This window comes from Micrasema longulum, unplaced genomic scaffold (genome assembly GCF_059751315.1).
Source record: "Micrasema longulum isolate JH-2025_06_02 unplaced genomic scaffold, ASM5975131v1 h1tg000818l, whole genome shotgun sequence".
Taxonomy (NCBI): Eukaryota; Metazoa; Arthropoda; class Insecta; order Trichoptera; family Brachycentridae; genus Micrasema; species Micrasema longulum.
Window position 1 is genome coordinate 81615 of NW_028278010.1, and position 22903 is coordinate 104517.

General features: G+C 34.0%; 1 protein-coding gene across 5 annotated transcripts in view; it reads right to left on the minus strand.

Annotated features, from left to right (window-relative positions):
- Positions 1 to 3108: 3108 nt before the first annotated feature.
- Positions 3109 to 22903, minus strand: part of Psi (P-element somatic inhibitor) — a 33203-nt gene continuing 13408 nt past the window's right edge. For 2 of the 5 annotated variants that reach the window (XM_088230797.1, XM_088230798.1), the window contains 7 exons: positions 22684 to 22812; positions 20693 to 20893; positions 19339 to 19469; positions 18763 to 18838; positions 17963 to 18131; positions 13847 to 14007; positions 10210 to 11455 (listed from right to left, as the gene is read on the minus strand). In XM_088230797.1, coding sequence (XP_088086923.1) covers positions 11294 to 11455; positions 13847 to 14007; positions 17963 to 18131; positions 18763 to 18838; positions 19339 to 19469; positions 20693 to 20893; positions 22684 to 22812 — 1029 coding nt within the window. In that variant the 3' untranslated portion in view covers positions 10210 to 11293. Of the gene's footprint in view, positions 3533 to 5819; positions 6005 to 6570; positions 6732 to 8214; positions 8316 to 9518; positions 9821 to 10209; positions 11456 to 13846; positions 14008 to 17962; positions 18132 to 18762; positions 18839 to 19338; positions 19470 to 20692; positions 20894 to 22674; positions 22813 to 22903 lie in introns of those variants that run through there. The other 3 variants (XM_088230795.1, XM_088230794.1, XM_088230796.1) reach the window with 3 other exon arrangements.

Sequence of the window (22903 nt, forward strand, 5' to 3'; positions counted from 1 at the left end):
GGAAAAAAACAGCAGAAGTAAAGTTGTGCACCTAATAAGGGAAACAGGATTAGAATTTTCACTGTAGAGTTTAGAGCTAGATGGTGATTAAAAATTAAACAAAAAAAATACTTACCAATAAACTTTGTGACACTCAAACAGCACGTGACATTTTATCACTGCGTACTATCTAAATGTGTAGCTAATGGCAGAATTTCTTTCTAAAAAAGAACAGTCAAACATTGCTTGAATCAGTGGAAAATGAAAAAATAATACAAAATCAACAATATTTTGAGCATGTTCAAATCTTTGTAGATATGCAATAAATTTAATCAAGCACGAATTCCATAAGTATCATACATAGCTTTGAAAGAGTAATCTTTATTCTAGGCATAGCATAAAATTTGAAATCAACATCTTGCACCTATATTTAAAAAATATTTGAAATATATAGACTGTTGATTTAATGCATTCTGTCAGAATATCCTCGATACATTCTTCATATTATTAGCATTAGTATTAAAGAAAAAAAAAGTAACATGATTGTAAGACTTTAGGTGGTCCATATTTAGATAAAACTTCTTTTCCTTAGCGTACCTAGATATAAATTAAATATTTGAATACTTTACTATATGCCAGCAGCTGCGCCCACGGCATACCTTGTTCATTTTGCGCCCTTCTAATATTAAAAATGTAAGTTTACACATCTAATCAAATCTCTTGATGTTTTCAACATACAAAAGTTTATGTAGCTGCGATTGATCTCTAAATATAATTACCTACTGTCTCAATGGGTTAATAGATCTTCATAATAAATATATTAACATACATAATAATATTCATCAGAATATATCGTGGGTCTACTGGGAAAAATCCCTATTTTGAGAATTCAAGCATTTGAGTTTTGTTCCAATTTTACACTTATATATCTTATTTAAATATAGTAAGATCTTAAGTGCTCATTTTTAATTTTTCCGTTTCTTAATGTTATATTAAGTAAATAATAAGTTAATTAAAGCTTTAGCCTGAATAAAATACCCGGTATCCGACTTAAACTTAAATTCATTTTAAAACTAGATATATGAAATTTAATATGACTTAGTGTATTTTGCCAGTTTGTAGAGCGTTAAAAACTTTACAAAACTGCATCATTAAGTCAAATCCGCATATTTTCAAGCGAACGTTTTTTGCCAGTATACCCACAATATTTAACGAACTGTGGCTACAAAAAATCTTATAAATCAAAGATTTTTTTTAAATCGCCCTTTGAAGTATTAAAAAAATATTCCATGTTTTTCAATCTCCTACACAATGAATTAAGACGTGGTGGATCAACCCTATGCTCGTGAGCATTATCACATTAGGACACTATACAATATGCTGTAGGAAAGTGTCGTCTCGTGGTACCACATGAGGCCCTTATTGTATTGTATATGCACACTAGACATGGGTAACTCAATTTTGAACAGGTTCAAGAAGACGGTTCGAACAGTCTGAGCTGATGAGCTGCAGTTCAAATGTCTAATAGGCGGCTCGTAGCGGTACATTGTGATTTCGTTTAAATCGAATGTGTACGCGACGCTTTACAGAAAATTTAAAATCAGGTCAGCTGACTTAGCGCGTTAGCGGTGATTCGGTGAACCATACATTTGTTTGAGCCGAATGATGCGACCTTTATCATTCGGCTCACTGCTATAGCTATTTCGCGCCTGACGCGAGCTGACTCGCAGCTTAAAAAATAATCTTGAGTTACCCGTGCCTAAGAAACTGTATTCTTCCTAAACATGCGTCAACTGCATGTTTAAATTTAGTAAAATGTCAAAATAATGGTCAATTACACTGCACCCACTTTGAATAAAGTGAGAGAATAATTTACACATTTTTTTATTTATCTCGATTTTATTCTCCATTCACGTGGCGGCGTGCAGCTCGGTGTCTTTTGACAGATGGAATGAGTTTTGAAAAATTTTCAACGTAAAACCGGGGTTATGAAAAATGTAAAAAACGTTAATTGGGGGGATATTTGTAAGAGAATGTGTGGAAAAAAAATGGGACCTAAACGTTTCAGCGTAAAAAGCGGGAAAACGTAAAATTAATGAAGGTAAAAACGAGGTTTTACTGTAGTTAATGTTTTATTTGAGATGGATACACAATAAGGACCAAAATTACATTTGTTAGAATGAGATGACGCCAATGTCAACAGAATTTTAGTGTCAAGATGAGATAACGCTTGCGGGCATCGAGCTAAACATCTAGCATACAAAATACAGATTGAGACTATCATTTTATTACATAAACTTACCGTTTATTAGCAGCCGATTCTTGATCAAGCGGTCGTATCTGCACATTTTCTAACCTTGCTTATAGTGAGTGTCCTGTCGATTAGTCAGTTTATTTAGAATTCATATCAATATGAAAATCAATGTTCTGGCAATATAAATACCATACAAGTCCAAAAAGATATTTTATTTCAATATTCAGTTGTGTGTTAGGTAAACAATAATCAATCATAAATAAATACATGATAATCTTTGTCCTTAAAAAATACCATTTTCATTAGGTTAATACGATTATCAAATTCATCATATCAAAACACAAGATTCATGAAACACATCTTAAAATTAAACGAAGTATGAACAGTATTATTATATTTATGCATCATTACTAAAAATATTATTTTTAAAGCAGGCTGCAGTATTTCATATATTATCATTGAATGGTAAAAAAACTCCCGTGAAACTCTTTCAAAATCTTTCGTTTATTGATCGTTACAAAAATATTTTATTTTCTAATACAAAAACGTCTAATTTGTATAATATTGCGGCACGGGGGTTTTTTATACTCGTTTTAAAATAGTTCATGTTAAAATTTTTATACATAAATCACAGTACTTGATTTTGCATTTTATAAATCATGACCGGTATAAATGATCTCTACTCAATCAATGCAGCGAGTTAATAACAGAATATAATATGTCGTAAGCTTCGATTCAAATTAACATGTTTGCGATAAGATGTTATAGAAATGAGAGTAATTATTTTGTAGGAAGCTGTTACGGTGGGTTTAGGGGGAAACTTACCTTTGATTTGGATGGAGCCCTTCGACGATATACAAAATAAGAATGCATAGTTTTGGTAAAACATATATGTGAGATTATACGTTTACAAATACATACAAAGATTTACTTATAAACTAATACAAGTGGAAAGGGGCTCCGGGGGACGGTATATTGTACAATATACGGCGTGGGGCGGAGCTGGGGCGCGCTAAATGCAGTCCCCCGGATGCGAGAAATTCTTTTTGTTCATTTGCAGTGCAATGCAAAGTATACACCTGACACTAATATCTCCTTAGGACTAAATTACAAAGTTCTAGCGCAAGATGTGCCGCCGCCCAGAGTGTTCCCGAGTCTCGCGGCCAGTCCTAGCGTCCCCTTATTTTACAAAACAAAAGTATTTGCGTACATCTATAATTCCAAATTTAAGTTAAAATACACTCGACGGGCCCCTGCGACTCCGCGGCGACAGCCGGGTACATTATCCAGCAAACAGTTCTGCAATCATAGACAAGAAATTTCCTGGCATTTTATATAGAACGAGGACACAGACTAAAGTAAAGTAATTCTAGAGAAATAATAAAAGCGGATAACGACAACAATGATACATGAAAATAAAAGTGTATAAAGTCAGGCATTAGTAATATAACTAGCACAGGACGGATAAAAGGCATATGGTGGTTATCAGTCGGAAATATGTCATACAGTAAATACACGTGACGAGAGAGAATATATTGTATTTATGGGACATGGCATTGCAGTATATAATGTACAGACAGTATCGGGGGCCTGTAGCCTGTGGCGGCAGACCCCGGGTACACAACAACACATCGGAAATAGTAAATACACTCCAAGTACAAGAGAAATGGCATTCATTATATAATACGGTACAAGATCAGTGTCACATATATATTCAACTGGATAAAATGTTTTGGGCGACAGAAAATAAATATAACAGGAAATCATAGTCGGCCACAGCAACGTACGAGTGCCATGTGAGCACACGCAGTCTGAACGGGGGTATATTATATCATAGCATATCATATTACTGCAGCTACGGTGCGTGGTACACAGTCCCCACCCACCGGACTGCGCTAACACTAACACTATCATATCAATCGATACATATGCCTTTATATCATACAAGTCATGGTTCAGTAGATATTAGTTAGTCAATTACATGTTTATACTCATTTTCCAGTATGCATTGTTTCTAATTAAATCAAAATAGGGGAATCTTGCCACAAATACTTTGTTTGGCAAAGTTTACGGAGCAAAATTTAAAAAATAAAGAAAAATAGCTAAGTTTGTAAGTTTCCAAGTGAAAAAGCGCAATTGTTTTTAAAATTGAGACGCTTTTTCATTTGCCAACGAACAAGTGGCGATTGGAAGACAGCGTAAGTCGGATAATTACTTAACTATTACATTACAACGAACAAAACATCGATATTTATGTTCAAACAGTGCTAAGCCGCGAGAAAGACCAATACGATATTTTATTTTCAAAAATCTACATCAAAAAAATTATAATAATCATATTCACTTGCTTTTAACACTTACAAAAATCAGCCGCTAACATGCATTTAATATATTTGGTAATTAACGTTGAATAATATTCAAACAAATAAAAGACGCCAACCAACTGATGAAGTTTGTAATGTTTTCTCATATTTAAAATGTATAAAATACCAACCTTCAATTGAAGATTTAGCAAATACAATTCAGCAACAAAAATTACAATAATGTAAACAATCATTTGTTTTTGTTTTTTAATAATAATAAATAAATAGTTCAAAAATAAAACTCTTTTATTTACTATGGCTGCAAAAATTATTTATATTCCTAGATTCCTACATGGCACCCGGGCCAGGCCGGGTTTTTTCAGAATTTTGACGCTTGTTAAGTCATAAAGATTCAAACAACAAAATTTTCATGACATGGTCGAGATTTAAAAAACAAAATCTGTCAGTTAAGTTATCATTCAAGTGAATAGATTCAGATTATTGATAAAAAAATGTTTTCAAGTTCTCAAGCAAGCACTGTTTCAACTACCGATACTGATTTCAAAAGCACTTCTTGAAAAAAAAACACATGGCTAGTTTATTCGCAATTATCGAACCACAAAATTGGCAGTAAATGAACTAATTTTACTTTGTTATAATTTATGATTGGTATTTTAAAGAAACAGCTAGTGATCGAGACATTTATTTAGCAAATGTTTTTTTTTTAACATTTAGCATGCACCAAACTGTCAAATTATTCAAGCGACTAAACTTATCGTTATCCTTTGTGCAAAACTACCAACTGTTGCGTTCAGAAATTGACATAAATAAGAAGATAAGAAAGAAAAAATTCACTAATGGGTATTTTGACAATTTTGTACAAAGGTCCAGGACACATATTACGTGTGTACTCACCATTTTTCTGATTTAATAGTTTTTTTTTTATATGTAAATTTTGTCTAGGCGTAATATGTTGTTTTATTTCTTTAGGGCGAATCAGTTTTATAACCAACATAAAAAGTACTACATAGGACACAAAAATTGATCTTAAAAATTGAAATAAATTTTTAAAAAGACTAAGAAATAATTAAAATAAATATCCATTTTAATAGTTTATTTATTTTAGATATTTGTTTTAATAAAATCCCTCGGCATGTAGTCAGATACTAGCCTAGAAATATTTATGAAATTTTGCATAGATCAAATATAAGTATTCGACTCTCTTTTGAAATCAGTATCAGTGTGTGGAGAGGGGAACGGACTCAGGTGGCTGGGACACTTACCGTGGCACAGAGCCTTACTGCGGCTGGTCCTGTTGAGGGTAGGCGGGCTGCTGCTGGTGGTAGGCCGCGTAGCCCGCATACTGAGGCTGCTGCGCGGCCGGAGGCTGCCCGCCGTAGGCAGGCCCGGGGTACGCCGCACCGTAAGCCGCCGCGGCGCCCGCGCTTGCCGCACCCGCACCTGCCGCCTGACAACAAGCATTTCTCTTTTAGGCAATCAGCCCAGTCAAACCAGCAGTCAAGTTAACCCTTTGAACTGTATTTATTTTACACCTAATGATTAAAGCTAGCTCTGAATTAGAAAGAATATTGATTTACAACAAAAATAAAAACAAAGAAAATTTATTTGTAAACGGATTTTTGACTTAAAATATTTATTATTTTTAATATTTAATCACCTTTTCCTAAAAATATCGTTATTTTTTTTTTTCTTTAACAGTGTTAAAGTATATTCAAATGTTTGAAGACAGCCTGGATTTTACTCCCTAGGAAGTCAAGATCTAAATTTATTGCAACAGAGAGGGAAAACATTTTTGAGAATAGAATATGGAAGTCTGGGCATTTAAAGACTTACGACCTAGCATTGGTCATAAGTCCTGTGAATGCTTAGACTTGCTCATGTGATAGAAATGTACACTTATAAACAAAATAGCACATTTGACACTCCAGACCCATAGGGTGGCCAAATTCACAAAAAAAAGGAAAATTGTAAAAAAAAAAAATAGAAAAAGAAATGTACAGTCCCAACTCCTACCTTCTGTTTCATCTGCGCCTCAATGGCCTCAGCCTCCTTGATCTTGCCCATGGAGCGGTAGTACTCCGCCCACTGCGGGGAATAGTCTGCCTGGCTGCCGGCTGCCCCCTCAGCACCCCCCGCACCCCCTACGCCCGCCGCCCCATTGGATGCTACGCCTCCTGACCAAACAAGACAAAATATGATCAAATTGATGGGAAGACCCTGGAGGGAATGCTTTGGCTGACCAAACATCAATTGCATTCTCTATTTTTTAGATATTTCAACAGAGATGTAACTTTACCTTTCTAAGAAGAATATATCGTAAGCATACAACGAAAAATGGTCAAGTCAGAATTCTTGTTCGTTGGCAAATCAAGTTTAAGTTTTTGTATAGACAGAAACTGATAATTTTGCAATTTAGTACACTTTTGATTTTAAGTTTCTTTTGCTTTACACAGTACAATAAATTGGCACTGTGTTGTGTTAGTATGGAAGTGTTTTGACTTAGTAAATATTTTCTGTAGCAAATGTTCATGTTCATTCAACTTGATCAAATACACAATTATAAATTTAGTAAAAAAAAATAGAGATATAAGTGAGATACCATCCAGGACTAAAACTTGGTCAAAGTCAAAGAGTCTCAAAATTGCAAAATTTGACTTGGCCACTTTTCACTGTATGCTTACGATATGGAAGTATCGGCATTTGCCATTCTGCTTGTGTTCGGACATGCATATTTCTTTCAATCTTCCAACTGTTGATTTTTGTAAGTTTATTAGGAACGGTAGGAATTTAGATAAGTTTTGTACCTTTTGAAGCAGCTTCCATTGTAAAATGAAAATATCGACAAAAAGACGTATTTTTTCAATAAAACACGTCATTCAATATAATTTTAGTTATTTGAAACAGAAAACATCTAAAATTTCATTTGCACAAAATTTTCCAAAAAACCTAATACAGTAGAACCGCGATATAACGAAATCCAAGGGATCAAACAATATAAATTCGTAATGACAAATTCCCACATAGAACGAAAAAAATAATTAAAAATCATACTAGGTATGTTTATGTTACGCGCCATTGAAAAAAAATGTTGCTCGGCTTTAAAAAACAAAACAGACGGACTGACGTACTCTGCAGTATTCAAAGAGGTTCGGGGGTTTTCCTTCACACACACGCTTACATACTTACACATACATGTGCACTTTTGACAGATCTGGGTGCCGACAGACTGCCGCGTGCCACCGAAAAGACCATAAAACCGTTTGCATACGGCAGATGCAGCGGCAGCGCGGCTTTGAAAGTGCGAAATAATATTTTAATCTTTTAACATTTTTTTTTTGTTATAAATCTAATGGCATTTTTGTATTGTTGTAAATGTATCGGTATTTTTTCGTACGCGAAAAATATGATTTTGTTATACATATTAACGGGATTTCGTTATATAAATGCATTTTTAGATGAAAAATTGGTTTTAAGGAATAAATTTCGATTTTTTTTTCAATATACGTCATTTTTCGCTATATCGCGTTTAATTATATCGCAGTTTTACTGTAATGATATGTAGGATATGTTACCATGAAATTAATTTTAAAAGACATATAATTTAGCCCCAGCCATTATTTGAAACATGATTGAGAATGACGATGAATGGTTCCCTACCTTGGGGGTGGTGTGCGGCAGGTTGGGGGGCGGGTGTTTGGGCAGCCTTGGCCTTACTCTGCTGTTCGATAGCCTCCGCTTCCCTAACGTAGCCCAATGATCTGTAGGGAGATATCCACTTTATTCTTTGGGGAAGACATTTGTATGCCTAACAGGAAGTGCTAACAGTAAAGAACACAATTGCCATTATTTATACGCAATTTAGTGAACTCTGCTTCAACTAAACAAATATGAAATTGAGCTTCTAAGAATATTACTCTTACAAAATATTCTCAATATTACTGCATTTTCAAATTTTTAACAAACTATACATAAAAATTTGGTTGTCGCAGTGAAATAGTACCGAGAAATCACAGATTTAGTTTGAACTTTGGACCCGAATACATATTTTTTAAAAATAAACAGTGAAATACTTGCGTTCTTGTTATTTTTTTTAATAATTCAATTTTCAGACCATTTCCTAAAAGTCGTAAATAGAGTTCATAAATAAATTTGTAGAATAGAGTTGTGGTAGTGGGATTTGAACCTCGGACATTTGGTTTGCGAATCCACAGTACTAGTACGGTACCACGAGCTGGTTGTAAAAATCTACAATTTTAATCCCATTTTTACAGCAGTTACTTATGACTACTTGAAAATGGCCCCAAAATTTTAATATTTGAGTGAGTTCCACGAGTCTAAAAATAAATATTATTAATGATTTAAGTAGTCTAAACTTGTTGAAACAGAGAGCGAAAACATTATTTGAGAAGGGAATAAGTCTAGGGCTTATGGCCAGTCATTGGCTGGTTTAAAAGGCCACATTACTCATTTGTTACATTCACCATCCTGGCTATGTTTAAATATCCACATTTCCTCAACTCTTCCATCTGTTTGAGAGATTCAACCGGTTCAATTATTTCACCTACTTGTCAACGCCTGACAACACCTTTCCAATTTTTATACTTGTTTTGTGAGTTATGAATGCAGTTTCAAGCAATGCTGATGTGTCATATATATTTGTATTTGTCTTAAAGGGGGCTATTATATTCTTTGAAGAAAATCTAGATAGATAAATGACGTATTTAAAATACCATGACACTGTTTTAGAACGGCCATGTTAATGAAGTGTGTCATAAAGACATCAAGTAGTTAATTGCGAAGCTAAATAATTTTTTTATAATTTATTTATTAAACTCAAAATCAGAATTATTTTAATTATGACTATTTCATCAGAGGTGTATATGATGAAAATAATCATCCCGAATACCCCTCAATGCTGCGACCTAACTGGAGATGTATAGAAACCTCGATATATCGTCTACCTGTAGTAGTCTATCCACTGCTGGCTGTAGTCGGGCTGGCCCGTGGCCGGGTTGAGGGGTATCTGCTGCTGCTGCTCCTGCTGTTGCTGCTGCTGCGCCGGGTGCCACTGGGGGTTGTAGCTCCAGGCACCGCCGCCCCCGCCGCCGGCCGGCCCCCCGGGTCCCGCAGGCCCGCCCGGTCCCCCGGGGCCCCCATAGCCCCCGAAGTCCCCGCCGTTGCCGCCCCCGTTTCCATTGTTGCCTCCGCCTCCGCCACCACCGCCGCCGCCGCCGCCGCCACTCTCCACCACGAAGTTCAGTGGCTGTAGAAATTCAATATTAGTTCTGGCTATATGTACATGACCATCGAGGCTTAACACTCGACTTAAAAATGTAGAAAAAAATATCTAAAAGAGTCCCCTCAAAAACTACAGATAAAATAATATATTTAAAAAGCTAAATATAGTCTTTAAAATTTATTTTGGTTAATTCACTTTTTTGTGGATGTAGCCACTCCACCGGCCCGGCCCATAATATATTTTTTAAGTGCACATATCTCTAATATCCATAATATAATGCAATCTAGTTTTGATAATTTAAAAGAAATTTTTTAAAAAACACTAAAGAAATTGTAACCTTGTAAATTATTAATTATAAAATAAATCGTAAAACATAATGTACGTTTTGTTGGATTTGTTAAAAAAAAGCTATGTTTTTTTTTTTTAAATGGGCTTATTTTTTTTTGTTTCAATTCAGCACAGGACAAAGGTTTTGTTTTAGTTTTGTAACATTGAAAATGGTTCATTTAAAAATTGTAATTAAAAAAAAAAAGTGATAAAGATAAACATGGGGGGAATCTTTTTTTTATACACAGTTTTGAAAAAACACAGGACAAAAATTCGATTTTAAAAAAGTTTTTGAGCATTAATTTTTAAATGCGTAATAGGAATACATACTTGCATTTTTTTATTTGGCTGGAAATATTACACAGGCACAGGATATCTCAAGCGATGAAAATGATTTACCAAATGTGCGTAATGAGGAAGTTCAGTGGTTTTTTTTAAAAATTTTATTTGTTAAACTGTTAAACTAAGTCAAAAAATTTTTTTTTTAATTTTTATAAATCGTATTATTGGCGCTACGATTTTTCAAAGTTTCGTATTTCTGAAATAACTCCGCGTGTAATGTCAGAGGTTCATTTCCGCTTATTCTCATTCAGTTCTTCCTATTGGTCCAGAAGCGACAAGCAGACCGGAAATCTTCCATAGCTCTCAGATCATAGGTTGATTCACATGAACCAGTGACGTCATTTAAAGTAGTGCGTTTTTTTCAAAATATTTTTTATTATTTTTTCTGTACATTTTCAAGAAACTTTGTTGTACAATTTAATGCTCTAATTTTTACCCCGCGTAAGAAAACATTTTTTGTATCCAATTTCCCGTAGGGCTGAAGTTCCTCATTGTCTTAATAGTGATGGTAAATAAACAAGGTTATAATTTTTCAAAGTATTCTGTTGGCATTTATAAAATTAAAGTACAATAAATAGTGAACAACAATTAAAACCCATTCACCGTTGCTCTTTTTTTTAGAATATTTTTTTACAAGTTACTGCGTGGAACGAATCCACCATGTAATAGAGGTTCCGGTGTATGTCAACTCGTATTGGGTCAACTAACTTTAATAATCACAGTCAGTTATTTAATGCGTGCTGAAGACAGGTCAATTGACATGAAACCAGTTGACACAATTAAATAAATCAGTGGTGTAAATAATTGTCAGAATATACACAACATAAGTCATTTTAGTTTACCTTCTTTAATGGACCTCTTACTTGAAGCTTTATTTGGTTCTAGGTGAAGTCTAATTCTATATTTACTCGTCATAAAAATGTTGCTATCTAAATTGTCGAGATATATTTTGTTCCATTCCAAAATAATTGTGAGCAGTTTTATTACCTCCTGAAACAAGAAAAAAATATTTGTATTGAGAATAATATAATATACAAAATTTCAATGTAATTTTAATCTATGAATAAATCTGTTAACAGCACACAGTAAAACCGCATTCTTTAGTTTATCAAATTTACGTTTTCCCGCTTTTTACTCCGAAATGTTCAGGACCCATTTTTCTTCATACATTCTCACATACAAATATTCCCCCCAATTAACGTTTTTAAAATTTAAAAATCACCCCGGTTTTACGTTAAAAGTTTTCAGGATTCATTTGATGTGTCAAAAAAGCCAAAATTACGTCGTAATAATGGTGCCGCGGTCTACATGCCACCGAGAGTGCCATGCAAAATGAAAAATGACAGATAAACAACTAATAAAAGATAAATTATTGTCTTAATCTAAATTCAAAGCAGGTGCAGTGTAATTGACCTTTTTGTTTAAGTGTCTTCCTTAAGGGTTAGTTTTAGTTTTCATTTGAACAAAAACGTCATAATTACTTGTACAAATCATGATACGCAGTTGACAAATGTTTAGGAACAATAAAGTTTTAATATCAATAAATTGCAATATTTAAAATGTAATGATAGGAATATTTAAAGTTATAAAATTGGTTTAAAAAGGTTATCATAAAAGTTTAAAACAATTTTTCAGCGATCTATATGACAGTTGTTTTTAGTGATGCCATAGAAAAAAAAATGATACTGTAGAAATAGAATTTCGCAAGTGGAAAAAATATTGTATGTTATTTTATGCAAATTCAAAATTTTATTTTTGTTATTTTTTTATTTATACATTAAATAATTTTAACATGCTGTTTTTAAATCAAATAAAAAAACAGATTACGTAATATTGTTTGAAAAAATATAATACATAAAAATATTCTTAGTGAAATCATTGCAAATGGTCTAAAAAATATTAACAATCCCCAATTATCACTATGTTTACAACTTTTCGGGAAGTATATATTTACTAGTGAATCAAATAAATTTTATTTTTATGCAATTCCTATTTTTTTGTGCATTTTTCATTTCCTCACTTTACTGTTTTCCTCAGTTTGACACTTTTTTTCCTGCTCCCTTGAAAAACTTAAAAAGGGGGTTTTACTGTATTTCTTTTGTGTAAAATCACTAAAATAAATTAAATATGTCGACTGACAGAACACGACAGTTCCTTTGTCAGGCTGTTGTTAACCCTTCCGGATCTAATGGGGTATCTGACCCTGGACCCCAGGCAGCATATTCTTTTCAACAACTTTTTTGTTATTATTTAATTTTTTGCACAGTCCTAAAAAATGGCAAAAATATTTTTCTGCCTAATTCTTTCAATAATAATGTACATTTGCCTTTGCTTTTACCCCGCGCAAACAGCAAACATTACAATTCATTCGCTCTACAGTATAATAATTAATATGTTGGTCAGATCGCACGTGTGCTTCTTAATAGTTATTTATTTCCAGCAATTCTAGCAAGAGCAGAAATTGTAAACCTAAGTTTTCTTTAATTTTTTCTTAAACTGCACAAACCAATATCACACACACCTCACAGATCTGTTGATGAATGTGGACTGTTTTAACATTCTTGGCATTGAGGAAACGAATTACAGGCTTTAAATTGGATTTTTAATTGTATTAGACATTTCAAACCACGAAGCATACACAACAGTCAGCTAATACATAATAGCGTCAACTTTTTCTCAAAAGTATATCCGATAAAATAGAGTTATAACTCAAAAACAGAGAAACTAAATTAACACATCTTAAAAGTATGTACAGTAAAACCCCCTTAATAAGTTTTTCAAGAGATCAACAAAAAAGTGTAAAACTAAGAAAAACGCTTAAGTGAGGAAATTAAAAAGTGTATGGAAAAAATGGAATTACAAAAAATTAAAATTAATGTACTAGATTAAAGTATAAATATAGAGAAAAATCCACACATAAAAGGTCTAAACACCACAAATTAAGACAAAATTAATTTAAAAAGCCTTGAGCAATTAAAAAAAATATTATTAAATCATTTCTATTGTTAACATATTACAACAGAGATGAAGAACATTTAAGAGAAGGTAATATAGAAGTCCAGGCATCTACAGGGCTTGTGACCTGTCAATGGCTGGTTTAAGTGGCTACTTTACACACTGTGTAACATTCACCATTCTGCCTATATTTGAACATCTATATTCCTTCAATTCTTTCATCTGTTGATGTTTGAAGTTGAATCCAGTCCTTGTCTACAAAAATTTGGACAAACTCAAAATATTGTTCATTTCTATTGTATAAATAAAGACTTTCTCAGAACCCCTGTACACTTAACTTAATTCAAAATGGTCTGTTGGACAAAACAAACTAAAGGGAAGATATATTAACAATGTTAGTGCTTCAAATATTGATTTTGCGCTCACCATTCCGCCGATTTTCTCCATAATGAGCCGCCTAGCCGCGTCCACGCTCTCCGGGCTGCCCTTTATGGTGAAGGTGCGGTTTCCGCGCACGCCCTGCAACGTCCTGTCCAGCTCGCAGTGGGCGCCAGACTGGGCGTTGATCTGCTTGATGACCTCCCCGCCTGCAACACAAACATGCCGCGTGAGCCGGCCGCGAGCGCAGCGTCGGGAAGGGGGGACACGCAGAGAGGCAGAAAGGGCGTGACTGTTTAGTAGTAGAATCGGCGACAGATACCAGACAAGTGATTTATAATGTTGTTTTTTTTTTTATTGAAACAACATCACAAAATTTTTGCGTATTTAAATAATTACACAACTTTCAGTCGAGACGAGTGTGTTAAAACACCCATTAGGGACAGTTGAAATAAATAAAGGATCTAGCACCACCACTTATTACTGAAAATGGAGGGAAATTTACACGTTTGTAAATTAACACATTCGCGATTATGCCAGCTATAGCGGTCAAAATTGTGTCTCATTTAGGAAATGACGGCTATAGCCGTAGTCCCAAGACATTGGTATTGACAGCTTTAGCCCACGTGAAAATAAAATATTAAAAAAACAGTTGGCAACAAAAGTGTCCTAGTATGTAGGTCAAATGGGTCAATGATTTACTTCAAACCATCGACTACGGTCTAATCAGAAGTGAAATATTTTAAAAAAATAAGAATGCTTTTATCTGTCCATATGAGTGGATCATATGAGAAAAAGGTGTCCGCAAACGTGTTAATGCGAGCATATTATTCTCCCCTCCCTTGTGAGCGAGTGCCTGGTTCTTTGCGTCAACTGTGTTTTGTGTGCTTTGTTTCATTTGTCCGGCTATACCCTTTCTACACATCTCCTTGTATCAATGGACTTCTGGGTAAGGACTTTATGGTTCGTGCCATTATTCGCCGATCCCCGAAACGGCAACACCTGTTTTAAATGAAATATAAAACTGAAAAAAAAACATCACGCCCAGGTGAGAATCTCCAAACAGCCAACTAATCCTAGACAAAACCTGGAAAATTAATTCTAATGTTTAACGGACTCTGTCAGCAATTTAAATTAGTCGATACAACACACCTATAATCGCATGCTATATTAAAAAGGGAAATCGAGTGGGGGGTAAATCCGCCTCATAGTGTAGTGGTTGGCACGTTCGCCTTCCATGCTTGAGGTCCCGGGTTCGATTCCTGGCAAGGGCGACATGTTAGAATGGTTTAAAATGTGATTTTACACTACACTGACACATGAAGCATACAATTGCGCGACAGATGACCGAGGTGCGAATAAGTGTACAAATGCAATGTTATTACACTCCTAAAATAAGGGTAATGTAGAGGCTTCTACATTTCTACCAATAGAACTAATCAATTTATTGTAGCCACCGTATTTTATTGCCGTATGTTTATAAATCTTACACTATAACCGTGTAAATATACAAAAATATATGTAAATATGTAATAGATATAAGTTAGAACACAAATTTGTTTTAAAAGTATATAATGTACACACACATCGATAATAAAAATTATTTAAAAATGTATATTTATTTCTCTTTTTTCTTTGATGTGGAATTATAATGTGTATTTACGTGAATGGCTAAAATTCAATTACATCAATCAATCAATAAATCAATGCCACAAATATAACATCCCATCGACTGAGACAACCTTTCGACGGTACAAATTATAAAAGAAATCACAATACAAATCAGATTGCGTACTCTTAGCAGTCTGGTCTGGCAAGCCTCGAGGTAAATTCTTACGGCGATAATAAAATAGGAATATTGAGTATGTATAACATAAAGCGTCATTGCAGATTATTCACGATATACATTCATGATTCAATTTGGATAAAAATAACTTTATATTCACTGTCAAACAACGCACATAAACTGTATTTTTAAATACATCATATTCAGTTGGTCACGAAACATAAATAAAAAGTATTTTTTATATTTAAAATCTACATACATAATCTATCGACACAAGTACAGGGGCAGATTATTACAGAACCAGTGTTCACCGTCTTTTAACTTCAATATATCATCACCATCTATGGGAAAATCATCGGTCAGAGTATAAACTATCGGATAAATTGTTAAATTCAGAATAAATAAAAAAAAACATGAAAATACAATCCGAAACAACTAGTGAAGAAATATGTGGAGAAATATAGCAAATGCAAATTTGTAAATGGTCAAAATAAATCCAACGATTTGTTCAAAAATATTTTTGTGTGATATTAAACAGTATTTTTTAGTATGGCTGAATGCAGCCATATTTCAATACTTACGTTTTGTAAATCTATTGTGGAATATCAACCTATCGCTTATAGCCCTGTGGCCGGACAAGACACGGTGACAGAGAAAATACAACACTAGCTAAGACAGATTTTCAGATGTATAAAATAACGATGGTGTGATCTGCGACTGAAAAAAATCTGGGAAAATAATTATTGAAAAGTTAATACGCTGATCTTTTGATGATCCTGATGTCTCCTGCTGATGATATAACCTAAATTCGGAAACAATAATTCCCTACATATTGGCAAGAATTAAAAAAAAAAAAATGTCGAGAGATTAGTGTATTGAAAGGCATAATTTTTTATTGATATTTTATGCATTAAGTCTAATTAAAAGATTCATATAAATTAAATATGTGTGATGCGGGAATTGACCTTTGCTCAGGTGAATTTAAATATTCTGTTTATTTTGGTTTAGAAAAAATGATTCGAGTCGACTGAGAAACAGTTGCATTTAACATTATTTAAAGTCTAAAATATCAAAAAAAAACTAGGTATATATTTTTTAAATAATATTTAAGCACTTCTTTGACTTTGACAGATTTTAATTAGTATTTTAATTATATTAGTATCACAAATTTAAAATGTGATTGAAGTCTCCACAGTATTTTCATATTGCGCATCATTGATCAACCAAGAAAAGGGTGATTTTCAGTTTTTAGAGAATCTTGAATCACTGGTTTGTATATATGTATTCACGTAATTAAAATTATTCAACTAGAAATGAAAATAATGTGATTAATTTTATAATCCAAGGATTAGTAATTGAATTAATAAAATTATCAAATCATCATATGAATTAATTAATTTAGGCAGAGATAGAGCAATTTCCCCATTGCTGATTATTTTATTTGCATTTAAATTCATTAATTAATTGTTCAATGGTCCATTTCAATCCATAAACGTGTCTCAAAAGATCAATGCATATTATATTTGCAATCAAATTAATTGACTTATTTTAAAACTAGACTTTTCTCAAACTCATTCAGTGCGAAGTTGGATTAATATTTTGATTTGCCGAGTACAACTACTAATTCATTCTAATGAATAGAAAGACTAAATGCATTTGATTATTTTCATTAAAATGAATTATCTCTCGCTTTAACACTGGATACAGAATAGTCTAAGGACCAGATGCAACAAAAAAATAACATTTTGAAAAGTAAATAATAAGTCATATTGTAAAACTGAGTTTACTGTTTACCATATGGATGTGCCATATATATGTTTCTGATCCTATATTTGTGGTGATATACTCGTGTGTCTGTGTCATATAATTGCTCGTCCCATGGAGTTGGGACTTATTGTCTCAAATAATGTACAATAACCTTATGTATGTAAATAAATAAATAACGAGGTTTTCCTCAAAACATGACAAATGAATTGCAAAGTTATAAAATAAAGCACAACCTATTTTACCATTTGATCGTAACTTCTTTTGTTGCAACCGACCTTGGAACTACTAACTATAGTCTAAGATTAACTGCACATCTCCGTGTAGCTAGTAGGTAGAGGTGGAAAGCATGTGCGAGGAAGGGGATCGTTCGGTTTGTTATTTCAGACTAATTTTTGTTAGCCATCAGAGCTTTTTCTTTTCCCCACACCCTGACGCCTTACAATGGCGAGGAAGCTTACAAACACGAGATCAGGTTTTCTTCATTCGCCGGTGACGTACCGCACACAGCGGAGAGTTCGTACTGAAATAAACGGCGGTACATAATAATAGCGGAATGCATCGGTCCGGTGCGGGCCCTGTGGACAGAGATAATTAGGCAGAGCAAGGTATACCGCGTCCGATGATCACGCCGCACTTGACGTTTGACAAAGAGAAGGACACCTCCATCTTGTTGTCCTGCTGGGGCTGGCCCCAGTTGCCCCCGTAGCCCCCGCCGTCTCCGTTACGCTGCCCCCCGCCCCGTGGGCCCCCTCGTCCGCCGCCCCCATCCTGGTCTCGTCTCTGGAACAAGCGTTTACAACAGTCAGACACTCTCCTCCGATTCATCATTCCCATATCCGCATAGGAATGCGGCATCGGTGATCTAATCGCAGCTTATCAGTGATCATTTGCAATATGTTGTCGGTTGACAGGTAAAACTTATTCGATACAGATTTACGGTAGAATGACTTCATGGCACGAAGTTCTGTATTTTTCAACAATCCCTACAGCTGTTTCGGGGATCGCTTAATGGAATTGGTGATTTTTTTTACGCAAGAGATTGTCAAGAAATATATTAGTGACAAGAGTCACTCTACCGTGAATCTGTACTTGACGAGTTTTACTGGTCAACTGATGCTATATGAAGATGATACACTTTAGGTGCCATGAAATATTAAAGAGAAAAATAAAAAATTAATGATTTTAAGTCGACCTTGCCGGGAATCCGAAACCCGGACCTGAGGCATGCAAACACGCAAACACGCAAACACACAAACTCGCGAGAAAACCACAAAATTAATTTTCCTAAAATATGATGAATAGGTGGGTGAATTTGTGTGAAATAAAGGCTTCAAGCACACCATGACATAAGAAATGTCGCCAACAGAATGTTTTTTATGTTTGATTTGGAATAATAATAAAAAGAACTTACGTTTACACTGTCTATAAGTTCAGCAATCATCTGCCTGGCTTGCTCTACTTGGTGAGATTTCCCTTGCAGCAAACATCTGCAAATTAATACACATTAGGACTCACCATTTTATTTATTGATATTACAACAGCGATGGTGAACATTTTCAAGAAGGGAATATGGAAGTCTGGACATTTACAGGGCTTATGGCTAACTTGCGGCACCCAAGGGGCTATCTGGTTTCACTTTGTCTACATTTTGCAATTATTTGTTTTATTATCTGTAGGTTAAGTAAAAAAAGTTTTGATATTGGTTTCTTCCCAATCATTTGACCAGTAGGTCTAGTAAGAAAGGTTCAAGTAAGAAAAAATGTAAATACAAGCAGAGACAAACGATTAAAAAAAGTAGAGCTGGAGGATATTGACTTTTTCTGGGTTACTGTGCGGTTTGTCGTTTGTACTCTTTCTAAACTTTGGATGGGATTATCTCGGTTCCACATGTTTGTGGGTTACGTCACTTCAGCGCTGACCGCCTCATTTCTTGTGGTAGGCAACGTAAGAATGAAATGGCCTATCGTGCCTAGTGACCGTGGCTTACCTTCTGTCGCCGGGTCCCTCGTCAATCTCCTGGTGGAACTGCAGTCTGGCCCCGGTCTCCGCCTGGATTTTCTTGATCATGTCACCCCCCTTCCCGATGACCACTCCGACGGCAGCGCGAGGCACCAAAACCTGAAAACAATAGACTTTGTGATAAAAATACAATGAGAATCCAGTCCTCGTCTACAGACATTTCAACATACTCAAAACATTCCAGATTTAATTCATCTAGACATAAAAAATATTATTTTTTGAAAAAATGTTTTATCTTGTCTACCTATGAAGAAAAATGATGGAACATTCATTTTGAATGAACACTGGATCTCAATAATGAATCAACAGAATTCATGAGGCATCTTACAATACATACATTGAACAAATTAGTTTAATTTTATTGAAATACAGGAAATGCCCCCTTTTAATTTCTTTGCCTTTAATGCCTAGGTACGGGAAAAAATACATCTCAAATTTTGTATATATTTGAATATATATACACCTATCTCTAGGGAGTAGAGAAAGAGTTGCCAGCAAGTAATTAGTTTGTAAATTACATGCTAGCATGCGAATTCTCCCCCCACAAGAGCGTTCAGAATCGCACTGCTGGGCTAAAAAGTCGAGATTTCTGACTTTTTTGCTGTGTTCTGATTTACACAATACGGATATTAGATATATTTGGACAAATTTTCGAAAAAAAACATGCAAGCTATTATATTGTTTAACTCTTAAAGGACTGTGGTAAATAATCCCTTTGCGCGCGGTGTTGTAACATCGTGTTACCACTAGTAAAAGATGGAATATTCTAAAGTTTAAACATTTAAAAAAAAAAATATATATAAAGACATACTTTTTAATAAATCTTTATTCATAATTTATGCACAAAAACATATAATTTAGCCCGGTTATTGCAAAATAAATTGAAAATCACAAATACGCCGCTCATATTACGCGCGTGCGTCCCCCATAACTGTCATCAACCGGCTGAAGACTGAATCTGTTTTAAACAACACCCGCCACAGAATAGCGTCTCTGTCTTCCTTGTTATGATTTTTTTATTCGTGCTCTCTCTTGTATAAGGTATCTGAATAGATGTGTTGCTGAATTAGCGGACTCATTCTTCGCGTAGCATGGATACATATTTTTCGTATTAACATTTAGCATAGTTATACAAATTATACTTACGGGTGTGAAAATGTCCATTTTAAGATTACAGAAAATACGAATTCATTATTTAAAAAAATAAGAGAGATATATCAAATCTTGTATCCTATGTCGACTAATGTGACATCACAGCCACACAAGAGTTAATAACAGTCAATCTTTTATAAATAATAACGTAGATAATAGAGTGGTGTCACCTTCAGGCCATCGGGCGGAGAAGAGGACTGCTGGTTGAAGTCATCCCCGCCGGAGCCATCCCACTGCTGCGAGCCCCCGGGGGCCTTGCCCCCCCTACGGCCTCCCCCGTACTGCATCTCCTTCTCTGCAATCAGCTCATAAACTAGCTGCTTGGCGTATTCCACCTTCTGGGGGTCGCCCGTGATGCGCAGTGGCTTTTCCTAAAAATATTTTAGTTAAATTAGACTTAAAGCGCAAGATCAATGAAATCTTATGTCTTTTATATTTGAAGCGCTAACATTGTGATTATTCATTATATAATTGAAGACTTTGTTTTAAAAACTTCAAATGTCACAAACCAGACATTTTTCAGGTGTTTAAACCATGGTTTTACTATTGTTATGTCTTTTATTAATTAAAATCTTAGATATACTTGGACTCTAAAGAAATGGAAAAATTTACAAATATTTTATGTGTATTTAAATATTTAATAAAATGTTACTGTGGATATTTGCTGTATTTAGAAATATTTGGACCTTTATGGTTTTTAGTTCAAAATAAAGAAAAATGAGTATGAATAGTGTTTTTTTTTTTTAAACTTGTATGGTAGTTGAATTCTCCGTATTTGGATTTGTAAAAATATTTAGTAAATAACGCTAAAATTCTATTTAAAATAATATCCAAAACACCTTTGTACTTATTCAAATAAAAAAAAATCCATATATTTTCAAAAAACTTTGCAGTATAATTTGATGCACCTTTGCATGCATTTTTACCGCACGTAAGAATATTTTTTTTGTATCCAACTTCTTGACAGCCGAAGGTTTCTCATTGTTGTTATCCCAAAAAGATCATTTTTACAGTGAATTTGATGTACCTATGATTTTTTATAAATAAGTATGGACGCATAGACAGAATAATAAAATCCAATAATATCGTTTTGGAAATATTTTATGTTTTTAAAACGAGGTCTTCAATTATTATTATACACGCATAGTTTTTATTTATTTGAATATCAACCGGTTTCAAAGCTACGTAAGCATCCTTATCATAATATTATTTGTACTTTTAAGAATTACGTACAAACTCGTTTCGGGACAGAACATGGTAATATAGAGGTCAAGTGAATATGAAAAATGAATTGTAATTCTCATAAGTCATTGGGTAAAATGCCACAAGTAAAGCTAATTTGAAATTCCCTCGAGCGTCTAAATTTTTTTGATAAAATAATAATGCTCATTTTTTTTTATGAAACCATAATAAAATAGTAAACACTTTTATATGAATAAAATAAAAAAATTCCTTTTTTTTGTAGACCCCTAAAAAGTACTGTTGACTGTTGACTGTTGAGGGTTTCCGAATATTGGGATTCAAATGAAGTATTACATTACATTGATTGAATAGCATTTTTTAGTATTAGTAATGAACATTATCCTATTTTATAATTTTACTAGTGTCTATGAAATACTAAATCTAATGCATATGGAAGTATTAAGTCAAGTCATTATGTCAAGTGGTATTTTGTGTGCGTGGAAGCATGGAGTGGGGGGTGAGGGAGGTTAAAATTTGTTCATTTGCACTGTAAATTAAACCAAATCATCATGAACGTAGAACAACGCATGTAATTTTCTTCAACTTCAATCACGACTTGATAAGTATAAAAGTATATCATTTGATACTTGGGTCAGTTTCATTCGTCGGTTTCTGACACAAGTTGACAACTACATTTTACTAGTTGTAAGATATTGCACTTTTAAAGTTAAAAGCTCATCCCAAATAACAATTCAAATAAAACTGCAAGCTGAATATTATCAAATTTTATTTTTTGTATTAACTTTTAAATATACATTATTTGATGATTAATTTTACAATGAAAAGATTTTATATCTAATGTAATTAAATTTAGTAAATTTTTTTTTTTTAGGTTTTCCTAATGCGCCATCTGGTAAATTACAACATAATTCTAATTCAGTTCCACTAAGAAATATCAGTATCAACATACAGTACTTACAAATTCGGGGTTGGGACCATCCTGGATGACAACCATCTTGGCACCAGATTTCTCCTGCAGTTGCTTGATCGTCTCTCCGCCCTTGCCGATAATGAGACCCACCTTGGGACCGGGGATCATAATCTCCTCCTGAGATAATTACGCCACATAAATACATCAAAATTAAACATTCCTCTAGCTGTGAGTGTTGTTCACGTTAACCAGCGATGCGGCGCCGAGC